Source organism: Salvelinus namaycush, chromosome 18 (genome assembly GCF_016432855.1).
Source record: "Salvelinus namaycush isolate Seneca chromosome 18, SaNama_1.0, whole genome shotgun sequence".
Classification (NCBI taxonomy): domain Eukaryota; kingdom Metazoa; phylum Chordata; class Actinopteri; order Salmoniformes; family Salmonidae; genus Salvelinus; species Salvelinus namaycush.
In genome coordinates, this window is record NC_052324.1 from 941,125 (window position 1) to 955,767 (window position 14,643).

Below are 14,643 nucleotides of genomic sequence, written 5' to 3' on the forward strand. Positions count from 1 at the left end.
AAAGTTGTCCATGATGAGATTCAAACTCGCAACCTTTGGGTTGCTAGGCATTTGTGGTATACGCTGACCCACCCCACTCTACCTTAAGTAACCATCTGTCTTATGTAACCATGCCAAACGTACCATATCATGCTCATTTGAGTGTCCTGGATTTACATGTACTATGTTAAGTCTAGTTAATGAGACCAGTGTGCTATAAACAGGACTCAAATAAGGACTAAAAGTGAACACTTGACAGAAAGTGAGTACATTTTGTTCTACCAGGAGTGCTATCATTCAAAATCTTTAAACTGATACTGAAATTAATAAATATGAGTCACTTAAATTGCCTATTAATTTTTGTATGTAATACATTAAAAAACTAAGAAATATACTCTCCAAACTAAATGTCATTTGAATTGATTTGTGAATCATGCCCTTTTTCATAGTCTAGAATATGTTTATCCTCAATTTCAGAAGATCAGCAACATGTGAAACTTCTTCATGAGAATGCCATAATATTAATTAGATATCATTAAATAAACAGCTGTGTGTCCTCAGAGTGTTTTCATGTGGTTTTGCGTTCTCATACAAGTGGTAATAATACCGATGGTGTCATTTTACCAGAAATCAAGGATTACAACCTGCCAGTCTAATGAACTTCATTGTTCAATGGGTGCTGCAGATGTTATCCCACATAGAATGCCATAACATATTGCTTCGTCGTCTTTTGTGCTAGTGCATTTCAAATGTATTTTTATTTCGTTTGGGATGTGTCAAGTTCAATAACACCTTCAACAGGCATGATCGTCTCAATGCAACTGTATACTTCAATGTCAAACATTAACATAATTTTTTGCCTTAAATTGTTGATTTTGAAGGATGATTTTAAAGTATACCATGTTTTGCCTCTTGGGGAGTCCACTTGGCAGATAAGTCTCAGTAAAGGGGGTTGAGATTGGAGAAGGGAATATCACACCTGGGAAAACAGGGGAGGATGGGAAGGGTGCATGTGGTGGGTTGGGTTGAGGGCATGAAAGAATGAAGACAGCCAGACAGGAAGACTACCGGTAAGTACAATAAAACTAAAACTAAAATGAAGGTTATTGGGGAGGTGTGGAGGGAGGTTAGACAGGGTAATGTGAGAGAGGAGAGGGGGCTGAGTGTAGAGGGAGAGGACTTAGCTCATGCAAGGTGGGGGTTAGTTGCTGTTGACAGGATTCTCATTCAACAGGGTGTGCCAGCGCTCTATCTTCTTGTCCTTGTTCTTCAGGCACTCATACCAGTGCTTCAGCTGCTCCCCTTTGGCTGTGATGCCCAGCTGGCACCCACCTACAGCAGACCAACAGATAGGGAGGGGAGGGTGAGAGGACTGGTACAACATGGAACATTTCAACGAGGTCTAGTAGATCTCGAATGCATCTCCTATGGATCTTACCGATGTAATCGTTGGATTTCCCAATGTCGTAGTCCCACACTGAGATGTCCAGGGTCTTCTTAGCCAGGTCGCTGTGCTTGATGTCATAGCTAAATTCCTGTAACACAACAAGTGAGAAGTCTCACGATCTCCAATAAATGGAATTTAAATCAGTACACAAATCAATACATTGAGGTATTGACAGACATTTAATATTAAAAGCACAATCAAAGTACTGCTGTCAGATGGTTACTTCTGTCTTGTATTATTATTGCAAGACACCAACAGGGAACTGACTTCGTTGTACTCTGGGTTCAGGGTTTTCTTCTTGATATTTGTTTTGTTCTTGGCCTTCTTCCCCATATCAGGTTTCAGGCATCTAAACACGTCACAAACAAGACAAACATATTTTGATGTTGTCATCCTGCATTTGGGGATAGGAAGTAAATTGCAAAACAGATGTATTCTACTGTGCAAATGAATAATTTTGACATAATTCAATTTGTTTTGATATTTGAGAGAAAAGTGAATACTTCATCATCTAAACACTGGAAAAGTGTTAGAGAAGAACGTGTGTTTGTAATCACTCCTGATAGCAATCACAGTGAAACAGACACGGACATTTCGACGAATGGGTCAGAGTATCCATTGGCGTCCATGGAGGCCAGGTGAACGCAGCGCACCACACCCACAAGCAGGCGGTTCTGCTGGGTGCTGTACACGAGGGAGATAAGGATACGACCACGCTCCTCCACATCTCCACCCTCCTTTCCACCCTGGAGAGAGCGAGGGGGGTGAGGTGGGGAGGTTAGAGAGAAAGAGAAAACAGGGAGCGAAAGATGGGTGAGAGAGAATGGAAGAGTGACATTTTATATCATATCATGAAGACATGATTTGTATGAGGACACGTAGTGGTAGTCCACATGCCTACGCATGCTGGTCATACACCAATACCTCATCCTCATAGAGCGAAATGCCTCGAGCCCCTCCAGCTGTTGCGGTCTTCTTTGTCTGTGGATGGATATGGATATGGGTGGTCCAATCAGACATTGAAACAAATGGGACTCTTACTGTATATTTAATGTGTGAAGCAGGATGATATACTACTTACAGGGACAACTCTCTCTAGACACACGTTGAAGTTTTTCTTCTGATTGATCTTCAGTTTCTTCAGTGCAACGCGAGTTTCTCCAATAAACTCATTATGTCCAAACTTGTCCTCATCACAGACAGAGATCCTGCATCAACCCATACAGGACATCAATAATATTGGATCATAACATCCATAGAAGAAATCATGGAAAGTAAAACAATTCAGCCCTTAGATAAAATGTCAACAAATGGAGACAACAAGACAGGAATTAAATGTGTTGTGGTTTAGTGTTGTCTTGGTGTTTAGTGAACCCTGTGTTTTGTTTCTCTGCTTCCAGTATCCACCTGAGAGTCTTCCGCTGCATGTCCTCATCTGTGAGTCCGTGGTAGACCAGGGTCTCGTTCCAGGCTGGGTTACGGGTGTTTCTCAGGGTTTTGGTGCGTAACTTGGTGGACTGCAGCACATGAGAGTAGATACAAGAGATCAAGATAAGGAACTTGACTTCAGCACTTATATCTGAGGCTGGATAGAGGCAATGGAGCTTCGTATATAGTACAATGGATAATCCTTATGCCACAAGGTGGCAGGCTTGAGCTAATGGGCATGTATCATAGCATCACAGACATCATTCTCAGATTTTTCTGAATCATGACACATACCATAATAAATACACAAGCATATGTTAACCCCCAGGTAGAAAATAAGGAAGGTGAATTCCATCACCTTACTGGCCCCTGGCAGCAGATGCAGCTTGACATATGGATCAGCCAGTCCATTGGAGTCCATGGGCTTCAGTCCCTGAGGGAAAGACAAGACAACACATACTCTTTATGTCACCAGACAGGACAGCAGGGACAAGGAGTCGCTGTAAATTTGAACTACTGCGGCAGCATCTTTTAAACACAGGCCACTTCAGTGTAATTGTCTCAGGGTGAGTAAATGAGTGCAATAGGTGGTACCTTGGCTTTAAGGATGCTGCAGTGGAGACTGTTGTTCTCCTGCTCATAAAGCAAGCTGAACTCCAGCGCGCCAAGAGTGGCTGAAAAACATCCAGGGCAGTCATTAGATCAGATAACAGACAGGGTGTCTACTCTGACTGCACTGGAACACAGACACTAGCAGTACATCTAAGACAAAAGGCACTGAGTTGTAAAGAGAGTCTAGACTAGGAAAGATTCTCAAAGTATCAGAAAACATTGAGACTGCCGGCAGTAATAGAGACATGAGCTTCACGCCAGAGGGCAGACAAAAGAACAGAAGATCAAGCGGTGAACTGATAAAGGAGGGAGAAATGCATAATCCAACAGTGAATCTGCAGCCTAAATGGTCTGTAAACAGATTAAATACGTTATGCATCCGTCCACATATTAATAGAAAATTCCATTAAAAAGCAGCAAAATATTACTGTAATATCAAGGAAACTAAAAATATGACTCACAAAGGAACACATTCAGGAAAATAATGTTCTAGTTAAAAAGACAGAAATACCCCAATTCAAACAGAATATGAAAAATGTAAATAAAATGGACTGATAAGAGTAAAAAGTACTGGACATTCAGCTACAGAGCAGTTAAATGGGAGTCTATACATAGATGTTAAGGGAGGACAAAACTGTGATGATACTGATAATCAATAGGTTTAAATCTATCATCCCTTCATTTAAAACAGTAAACCCCCAACAGCTCCAAACCACCACATTGTAATGGTTGGAAGGCTAGCTTTTAAAACCTGCAACTCCAGTAGCAACTCCTACCAGTAGTAGTAACTCCTACCAGCCCTTACACATCCCGAGCTAATACAATTTCAAATGGCTGGAAAACATTAAGAGTACAGACAGACAAAAGAAAATGCACAAATGTAATTTGTATGATATAATGCCATCTCCAGTAACTGCAGTGCCTTCAGAAAGTATTCATACCCCTTGACTTATTCTACATTTTGTTGTGTTACAGCCTGAATTCAAAATGGATTAAATAAAAAAAATTCTCACCCATCTACACACAATACCCTATAATGATCAAGTAAAAACATGTTTTTAGAAATGTTAGCAAATTTATCGAAAATGAAATAAATAAATATGTAATTTACATATTACAAGTATTCACACCCCTGAGTCAATACATGTTAGAATCACCGTTGGCAATGATTACAGCTGTGAATCTTTCTGGGTAAGTCTCTAAGAGCTTTGCACACCTGGATTGTACAATATTTCCACATTATTGTTTTTTAAATTATTCAATCTCTGTCAAGTTGATTGTTGATTATTGCTACAGCCATTTTTAAGTCTTGCCTTAGATTTTCAAGCCGATTTAAGTCAAAACTGTAACTGGGCCACTCAGGAATATTCAATGGTAAGCAACTCCAGTGTATATTTGGCCTTGTGTTTTAGGTTATTGTCCTGCTGAAAGGTGAATTTGTCCCCCATTGCCTGTTGGAAAGCAGACTGAACCAGGTTTTCCTCTAGGATTTTTCCTGTGCTTAGCTCTTTTCCGTAAATGTTTACCACCATGCTTGTAAATATAAAGCGTGGTACTCAGTGATGTGTTGTGTTGGATTTGCCCCAAACATAATGCTTTGTATTCAGGACATCAAGTTAATTACTTTGCCACATTTTTTGCAGTTTTACTTTAGAGCCTTATTGCAAACAGGATGCATGTTTTGGAATATTTTTATTTTGTACAGGCTTCCTTCTTTTCACTCTGTCATTTAGGTTAGTATTGTGGAATAACTACAATGTTGTTGATCCATCCTCAGTTTTCCTATCACAGCCATTAAACTCTGTAACTGTTTTAAAGTCACTATTGGCCTCATAGTGAAATCTCTGATTGGTTTCCTTCCTCTTCGGCAACTGAGTTAGGAAGGACGCCTTCATCTTTGTAGTGACTGGGTGTATTGATACACCATCCAAAGTGTAATTTATAACTTCACCATGCTCAAAAGGGTATTCAATGTCTGCTTTTTATTTTTACCCATCTACCAATAGGTGCTTTCTATGTGAGGCATTGGAAAACCTCCCTGGTCTTTGTGGTTGAATCTGTGTTTGAAATTCACTGCTCGACTGAGAGACCTTACATATAAAACCTGAATTTAAAATGGATTACATTGAGTTTTGTGTCACTGGCCTACGCAATACCCAATAATGTCCGTTTTTTTAAATTAATAAATATATTAAAAAAGGAAGATCTGAAATGTCTTGAGTCAAAAGTATTCAACCCCTTTGTTATGGCAAGCCTAAATAAGTTCAGAAGTAAAAATTGACTTAACAAGTCATATAATAAGTAGCATGGACTCTGTCTGCAATAATAGTGTATGTGTGGGGTACAGAGAATAGGTAGTCATTCAAAAATCATGTTAAACACTATTATTGCAGACAGAGTCCATGCTACTTATTATATGACTTGTTAAGTAAATGTTTACTTCTGAACTTATTTAGGCTTGCCATAACAAAGGGGTTGAATACTTTTGACTCAAGACATTTCAGCTCTTCCTTTTTATCCTTTTATTGGGTATTGCTTAGGCCAGTGACACAAAACTCAATGTAATCCATTTTAAATTCAGGCTGTAACACATCAAAATGTAAAGAGTCAAGGGGTGTGAATACTTCTGAAGGCACTGTAGATGCAAACAAATGATTACTACTACCAACCCTTTATACCATTGAGCATACAGAACCAGGACATCTCTGAGTAACTGATCCTGCACAACAGGACCTGACTGTCCTAGCACTGCCCACTCCATAGATAACTACAACCAATGAAGCTTCTGCTATTTCTGCCATTTCTGCTGTAACATTTTGGAACTAATCAAACACAAGGGAAAAATAGATCCCGTCAGAGCTCTCGTATCACAAATAATGGGTTCTGTGCTAAATTCCCAGACCTCAAAGTAAATTAAAGCCCCATCCCCCAGGGAGAGAGGAAAGGCTATTCACCGCTAGAGGGATGGAACATGACGTACGACTGGCATGACACGATTCCCATCACTCAAGGGAGACATGAAAAAAATGGTTCCATTACAGTTTCTCATTACAGACTCACTATTGACTCGTTTTACATCCTCTTATACTTTACTTCCAAGATATTGATTCACATGCTTGGATAACATATGGTGGGTATCGTATATCATCTCCAATAGAGCTCCATGAATTCTACTAGAAGGATACACGTTGGCTGCTAGTATTATTAGATGATTCATATGCTTAGAATGCTACAAAGACCACCGACTCAAAAGAGTAAGAGATCAATCACGGAGATGTTACAACAGACTGGATAAAAGTGTCTGCTGAATGACTATGTAAACAAATAGAAATGCAAAGAGCAGAGTCTTCATATGTTGACTTAAAACAGCCTGGAATACGTAGAGAGAGATCACAGAAGCAACAGACACAGAGCCCATGTGGTAGAGGTCTAAGCTGGAAGGACAAGATGGTCACTTACTGGCCTCATCCGAGTCACAGCTGTTTGCATCCTCCTCCTCCTCAGGCGGGGGGGCTTGTTGTGGAGCAGGAGGGGAGTTGTAGGCGGCAGGCTGTCTCTTCTCCTCCCGCACTGCAGGAGTCACTCTATCCTCCTCTGGAGCAATGATAGTGGAGTAGCCACCTCCCTCCATCTCCAGTGGAGCTACAAGCACATACAAGGTAAAGATTTGTTTTTTATGCGTTGGTCACTCATAATTCCATCCTCTATGAATGAAAAGTGTGTTTCAGTGTCAAGGCTGGTCTGGTGATGTGAGTCCAGCTTTTCCCTACCCTGATTAGCTGATGCTGCTGAAGGGGGGCTGGAGCTCTGGACTGTAACAGCCTTCTGCAGCACCACTGGGCTGTTCTGGGCACCTCCCTCAGAGTAGCCAGGACTAGCCCCACCAGCGGCAAAGCGAACCTCTGTCGGCTTATGGGCCACAGGTGGTTTGCCAGCGCGCCCCTGTGCCTCTGGTCCTGCAACACACATGCACACATGAACAAGCGTGCACACATATAGGCACACACACACACTCACACGTCAGTGTATCACTGAGACTACGCTGCAGTGGAATCCATAATTCTCCCTAGTCTCTGTGAATCCTTTTGATGTTGCAGTTTTTCCAATGCACAGGCATTGACCTACATACAGTACAACAAGCCGTGGCAGGCAACCTTGATCACATCATGAAGCCTGGCTTTTTACTCTACCTTTCCCCCTTACTTTCTTTTATGAGGATATCTCACTACAATGGCAATGACACTGCTGCAAGTGGGAGCAGATTGCCAGGGCCCCCTGGAGGTGCCTGGCTTGCCCCAGCATGTACTTCCCACTGCCTAACTGAAACCACCCACTCCTGGATCTGGCTGTCTGAGAGGAGGTGGCAATTCCCATTCTGTGAAACAGATCTGGGCTTTCATGGTAATGATGAGAAATGAATAACATAAATAAATGTTTGGAGGGACTGGAAGCCAGTGGGAGTTCCCAACATCTGATGATGTTTGTCTGATGAAACTGGAGAGATGGTGCTTTGAGAGGGTGGCTATAGGGCAAGTATGGTACTCTAATGTACAGTACTGGGTCGAGGATTGGGTTAGGGTGGTAGCATGATTAGGTTCTGTTGAAGTAATACTGGGGTTGACTGAATGACTCACCTGCTCCCTGCTGGTCATAACTAGGAGCGTGACTCTCCTCTGGACCTGGGAGATATGCAGCACAGGACACTGAGTCTTTCTCACCCCTACAAACTCTTACTTCTGCTTGGTCTTCTGTAATGTTTCGTATCCGACTTCACCACAGGAGGCTGCTGAGGGGAGGATGACTCATAATAATGGCTGGAGAGGAGTAAATGGAATGGTTTTTGATACCATTCCATTTATTCCATTGCAGCCATTACTATGAGCCCCTCCTCCCCAATTAAGGTGCCACCAGCCGCCTGTGGTACATGTTCATGAATTAGGACCTCTCCTGTGTGTACATTGCCCACTGGGATACGTTGCCAACAAAATACAAAATAGGTCTGCTAAATTTAGAAATCTGAAATCACAGTCTACATCATGGCTAAAGAACATTGTAGATACAATTCAGGCTTTCCGTTGCTTTCTTTTTCAAGTCGTTTTAGAATGTAATATTGAGTTCAGGGCAACATCATTCCCATTTAGCTATAATTAGTTGGCTGAATCTGTTTCATTCTGCCGGCCAGTTAATGAAAACAGACCAAGTCTGTATCTACTTTGCCACTCTCACAAGCCAAGAAAGCAATCAACCTGAAACAACTCTCACAGCTCTGTCTGGCCTGGTTACCTCTAGCCTGTGCCTGTGCCTGTGGCTGGGGCTGATCACCAGCAGCCCTGGGGTCAGAGGCTGCTGGCTCCTGGGGTTCTGAGGCCCGCTGGGCGCTTGACTCTCTGGACTTGGAGATGGGCATGGGCGAGGGCAGGAACTGCTTGGGGAAGCCTTTAAAGAACCAGGCACCAGATCGCTTCCACACCTAAGAGATGATGAAGAATCTTTCATCTTTCAGATCCCCAATAGCTGACGCCATGACAACAGCTAGTCTCCTGGGGTCCAAAAAGAATGGCCTGCGTCATACAAGCTTTAACACTGACACCTACAATCTTAGAAAAAAGGTGCTATCTAGAACCTAAAAGGTTTCTTCGACTGTCCCCATAGCAAGAGCCCTATTTTGTTCCAGGTAGAACCAATTTTTGTTCCAGGTAGAACCCTTTTGAGTTCCATGTAAAACCCTTTACACAGAGAGTTCTACATGGAACCCAAAAGAGTTCTATCTGGAACCAAAAATGGTTCTACTTGGAACCAAAAATGGTTCTCCTATGGGGACAGCTGAAGAACCCTTTTGGAAGCCTTTTTTGTAAGAGAGTACACTCACTGTTAATCTCCCTGATCCCATGTCTCGCTTGAAGTGAATCGTCACTTTGTATTTTTCACCCACCATGTCTTTTAATTCACTATGACACATAGTGTAACATCACGCTATGACATATCCCTGTCACCATGTGTTTCACATAAACACTCACCTCTCGCTGTTCGCTGCAGATCTTGCAGAGCCACACAGAGCACGGCCGGCTCCCACTCTGCACTCCACACTTGGTGCACATGTGCTACAGTAGAGGAGACACAGGTTCACAAAGAGGTCCCAATGTCATAAATTACTGTACCATTTCATTTCTCAGGATCTATTGTGGCCTAACGTGGTCCATAATAGCCTATCACAGCAAAAGCTTTAGTGCCTTTGCCTTCTAGGGATGGGCCAAAAACCAATCTTTCCAACCCCGTGCTGCACATACCTTTTTGCAGTCCTCACACACCACTGAGCTGACCCCTGGCACACCCAGCTGCTCCCCACATAGCAGACAGCGGTTCACCCCGTCCCCACACACCGTCTTCTTCATGTCATCTAGACGGTTCACCAGGCGCCTGCAGCAGTTGGGACAACTCTCATTACAGCCAATTACCAGTAGAACATAAAGTTCAGTTGGGTAAATGTGGTAATGATAGTCCAACTGATTGAATAATGTTGTCTGTAATTCTATCATCTTGTGCTGCATTTTTGCAGAGCTGAAAATGTAACAACACTGAGGTATGCAATTCAATGGAGCTCCAATCTATTAGCTTAGAATGTCTCTTCAGTTCTCACCCAATTCTCTCCTGCTCCATGGCCTCCATCTTCTCAGCACGGGCGATCACACCGTTAATGATCTCCTTCTCCTCGTCAGTCAGGTCCGGAGCGCCGGGACCAGGCCTGACCTGGTTAGTCCAGTTACCCCTGACAACCACACAGGAAAACTGTCTGGGGCTGAGGCATGCATGGTTTGCTAGTCCAGGTCAAACCCTCAGACATACAGTGTGAAATCAAATGCACATGCAAAATAACGCTCAAACAGAAGAGTGGACAAATAGACAGCAGTATGCAATAGACAAAGAGACAGGACTTAATACAAATAATACCATAATGGCCTAATGCACATTTGCACATTGTACAAACACCCCGCCATTGTGTCCGAAACATATGTGAACATACAATCATTCACGAGTGAATCTACACTTACCTATAAACATACCTTACATACACAAACACACACTATAATAGTAGATTGGAGCAGTGCAGAGGGGGGAAGATAAGAGAGATGGAGTGAGAGCTTTTCTACTTACTGTTCCTTGTCACTGAGTCCCAGCCAGGGCAGAGATGAAAAGAAAACAGACAGGAGAGGAAAACATTGATTATTGCCTGGGAAGGCATGGAAGTGTTAACAGCACCATGAAGTGTTAACAGCACCATGAAGGGTTAACTGCACCATGCAGCAGGCAGCTGTACCCGTCGATTCCCGCAGGGTGCTTAGTGTACCCAGTGTGCCTGCTGTTCTGCCACCAGTTCTTACTTGGCATGCATGCTCCTCTGCCTGTCGTTGGGTACCCAGCGGTCCGAGCTACCGCCCATCACTGCGTTCGTCATGGCTGCTGCACTATAGCACTCTGCAGGTGGACACACACAGAGATGAGACACACACAGTTAAATGATAAATGCTACATACAAGAATAACTTCTTATACTGAACAAAAATATAAACTTTATGAGATGAAATAAAAGATCCCAGAAATGTTCCATACGCACAAAAAGCGTATTTCTTTAAAACAATGTGCACTACTTTTGTTTACATCCCTGTTAGTGAGCAATTCTCCTTTGCCAAAATAATCCATCCACCTGACAGGTGAGGCATATCAAGAAGCTAATTAAACAGCATGATAATTACACAGGTACACCTTGTGCTGGGCACAATAAAAGAGCACTCTAAAATGTGCAGTTTTGTCACACAACACAATGTCACAGATGACTCAAGTTTTGAAAGACCGTGCAATTGGCTTGCTGACTGCAGGAATGTCCACCAGAGCTGTTGCCAGATAATTCAATGTTAATTTTTCTACCAATGTCATTTTAGAGAACTTGGCAGTACGTCCAACCAGCCTGTTCAGTGTTGTAACCGACTTCAGTGGCCAAATGCTCACCTTCGATGGCCACTGGCACGCTGAAGAAGTGTGCTCTTCACAGATAAATCCCGGTTTCAACTGTACCGGGAAGATGGCAGACAGCGTGTATGGCGTTGTGTGGGTGAGCGGTTTGCTGATGTCAACGTTGTGAACAGAGTGCCCCATGGTGGCGGTGGGGTTATGGTATGGGTAGGCATAAGCTATTGACAACGAACACAATTGCATTTTATCAATGGCAATTTAAGAGATACCGTGACAAGATCCTGAGGCCCATTGTCGTGGCATTCATATGTAGCCATCTCCTCATGTTTCACCATGATAATGGACGGCCCCATGTTGCAAGGATCTGTACACAATTCCTGGAATCTGAACATTTCCCTGTTCTTCCATGGCCTGCATACTCAACAGACATGTCAACCATTGAGCGTGTTTGGGATGCTCTGGATCGACGTGTACGACAGCGTGTACGACAGCGTGTTCCAGTTCCTGCCAATATCCAGCAACTTCGCACAGCCATTGAAGAGGAGTGGGGCAACATTCCACAGACCACAATCAACAGCCTGATCAACTCTATGCGAACGAGATGTGTTGCGCTGCATGAGGCAAATGATGGTCATACCAAATGCTGACTGGTTTTCTGATCCACGCCCCTACCTTTTCTTTAAGGTACTGTATCTGTGACCAACAGAGCCATAGCTGTATTGCCAGTCATGTGAAATCCATAGATTAGGGCCTAATTTATTTATTTAAATTGACTGATTTCCTTATATGAAATGTAACTCAAAATTGTTGCATGTTGCGTTTATATTTTTATTCAGTGTAGCTACAGAGACTCATTGCCCTAAATCACTTAGGCTGTATCTTAAGATGTGCAATAACGTTCTGTGATATCTTCATTGGAAACAACATTCTCCTCGTCACACATGAAATCAATATGGGTCACACATTGTTAGATTATTACGCTGAATTGTTTATTCAAAGTTATCTTATCTCATATTTACCACCACTCATATCAATCCATGAAATCCATGCAGGAAAGAATAACTAACTGTCAATTGACACAATTTATTGACGGTCACATTTAATCTCCCCTGCTTATGCAGCACTGACTTCAGCACTAATATTGCTGCACTCTCATCAGCAGGCAGAACCCTCTGTCTGCTCCAAGTGTGTGGGCCAGGATTGCAATGGCCTTGAATTGGCTTGTCACAACACACACTTACTCTAATTGATGTAAGAGTCTGATACTGATACAGTACATTACAATACCAACAAGGGCTATGAATAACAATCATATCAGCCGTGATCTGTGTAAACTCTTATGGCAACAATCGATAAACCATGTCTCCCAATGTCTAGCCAATTCTTACAGTACAATCCATGTTTATGCGCCACAGTGATGCAACCACTGAGCAATTAAATCCAATGGAGCAAAGTGACAAAAGATACCTGCAGAAATCAATCGGAGTTTAGTGAACTGAATGTACCTGTACACACCGGGTGTGTGTAGGTGCACGTTCATAAGACTCAAAACTCCTAAGGGCCACCACCAGGCAGAGCGAGGAGCGACACCCAACCAGCAACAGGGCGGGTCCTCAGGGAATGAGCAGGGTGGGGAGGGTCAACAATCCTCTTTCCACAGCAGCCTGTCTCCGTTTTAGAGGCTCCTCCTTCCAAGGCTGACGGTTGCAGGGAACTGAGATGTGATGTGGCGTGATTGGAGAGAGCGAGGGTGAGACAGAAAAAGAGAGAGAATAAAGAAAGTGTAAGGAAGGAGGAAAAAGGAAAATCATTCAATCTAATTTGTCTTCAGTTTGCTCTGATTACTCCACAGAACTCCAGATGACCACTGCAGAACATAGCTAGAAGCGAGAGAGAGAGAGAGAGAGAGAGAGAGAGAGAGAGAGAGAGAGAGAAAGGTGGGGGGTAATGCTGATCTGCAGTATTAACTCCTGTAGGTTAACACTCCAACTTATTCTGATACTGCTTGTTCATTGAAATCACCAGCAGAATGCACAACAATTTCCATGTGGGAGGATGCCTTATTGTATTAGCCTGGAACCTGTCACACTATGCAAATGTAGAGTACAGTAAGTACACTCAGCATTCATTCATTATTTCCCACTGTCCAGCTCGCGAAGGGAACAACATAAATGTATAACACTATATACATCCCATAGGTTGAGTCTCACAACTATGATTCTCCTTCACTGCACACAAAATTAATCATCCCTCTTTTGTTCAGGATGGTTATCCTGGGGAGGCAGATAGAGAGAGAGGAGAGGAGGGGGAGCAGAGGTGGAGAGATACTCAGACATACACTACACAGACACTGGATGAGCAGCTCTCACCCAGACAAAGCTTTGTATCGCTGCAGATAGACACTGTTGCGTCACTGGGGTGAGTGTGCAAGAGAAAACGCCTCAGCTGAAGTAGGTTTCCTGTCAGTGCTGGCTACATGGAGCTCATTACCAGAGACCTTCAGGGGACTGATTCAGAGAAAGGACACGACATGCTGGTCAACATCCTTCAACAGCCTTCTCTTTAAATTAGACTAGTTAAATTAGATTAGTCTCAATAAGTATGATGCAGGGTTGGCACTTAGTCTGCATCATCTTTACTATGACCCTCATACTGTGTTGGAGAGTCAACCAACTCGTCATTCATTCATCTCATTCAGTGTTGGAGAGTCAACCAGCTCGTCATTCATTCATCTCATTCAGTGTTGGAGAGTCAACCAGCTCGTCATTCATTCATCTCATTCAGTGTTGGAGAGTCAACCAGCTCGTCATTCATTCATCTCATTCAAGTGAGTCAGTCAGGCTGTGTATTGTGCCTTGAGAAGAAGCTGGCATTTTCTCCTGCATTTTTCCAAATGACGGGGGTCTGAGAGCCAGCACTGCGCACTGCACAGCACAGCGGTGCCCGGGGACAGGAGAAACAACCATGCAGAACCATGTGAAGCTATGCCAGAAAAGAATAATGGAAGACAGAGGGTGAGATGGGGGAGGAGAAAGAGAGACGGAGACATGGAGGAAACCAGAGCACCAACATCGTTGTCTCCTTCGTCATTACCATCACTCATCCCCTCATACAGAGGTGGAAAGGACCCATTTAGAAACCTGTGTCTCAATCAAGTGACTAACAGGATAGTCCATAAGCCTACTAGTGTGTGTCATTTAGGACCCCAGC

At 43.2% G+C, this 14,643-nt stretch overlaps 1 protein-coding gene across 1 annotated transcript; it reads right to left on the reverse strand.

The window, feature by feature from the left end:
- Positions 1 to 1,180: 1,180 nt before the first annotated feature.
- On the reverse strand, positions 1,181 to 10,183 carry LOC120063492 (rabphilin-3A-like). The gene is made up of 16 exons (XM_039013871.1): positions 10,104 to 10,183; positions 9,754 to 9,883; positions 9,484 to 9,567; positions 8,750 to 8,936; positions 8,101 to 8,145; positions 7,237 to 7,422; positions 6,926 to 7,108; positions 3,449 to 3,528; positions 3,213 to 3,287; positions 2,834 to 2,943; positions 2,508 to 2,634; positions 2,351 to 2,407; positions 2,018 to 2,172; positions 1,694 to 1,775; positions 1,418 to 1,514; positions 1,181 to 1,311 (listed from the first exon to the last, which is right to left on the reverse strand). Exons 1-16 carry the CDS (start codon positions 10,130 to 10,132, stop codon positions 1,181 to 1,183), a joined length of 1,758 nt encoding a protein of 585 aa, XP_038869799.1. The 5' UTR covers positions 10,133 to 10,183.
- Positions 10,184 to 14,643: the final 4,460 nt, after the last annotated feature.

Excerpts from the sequence above, each read along its gene's own strand:
- LOC120063492 (XM_039013871.1), bottom strand. The coding sequence starts at position 10,132 with ATGGAGGCCATGGAGCAGGAGAGAATTGG. Across the intron at positions 8,937-9,483 it reads TCTGCAGCGAACAGCGAGAG|GTGTGGAAGCGATCTGGTGC; the intron begins GTGAGTGTTTAT and ends ATCATCTCTTAG. Across the intron at positions 1,312-1,417 it reads GAAATCCAACGATTACATCG|GTGGGTGCCAGCTGGGCATC; the intron begins GTAAGATCCATA and ends GGTCTGCTGTAG.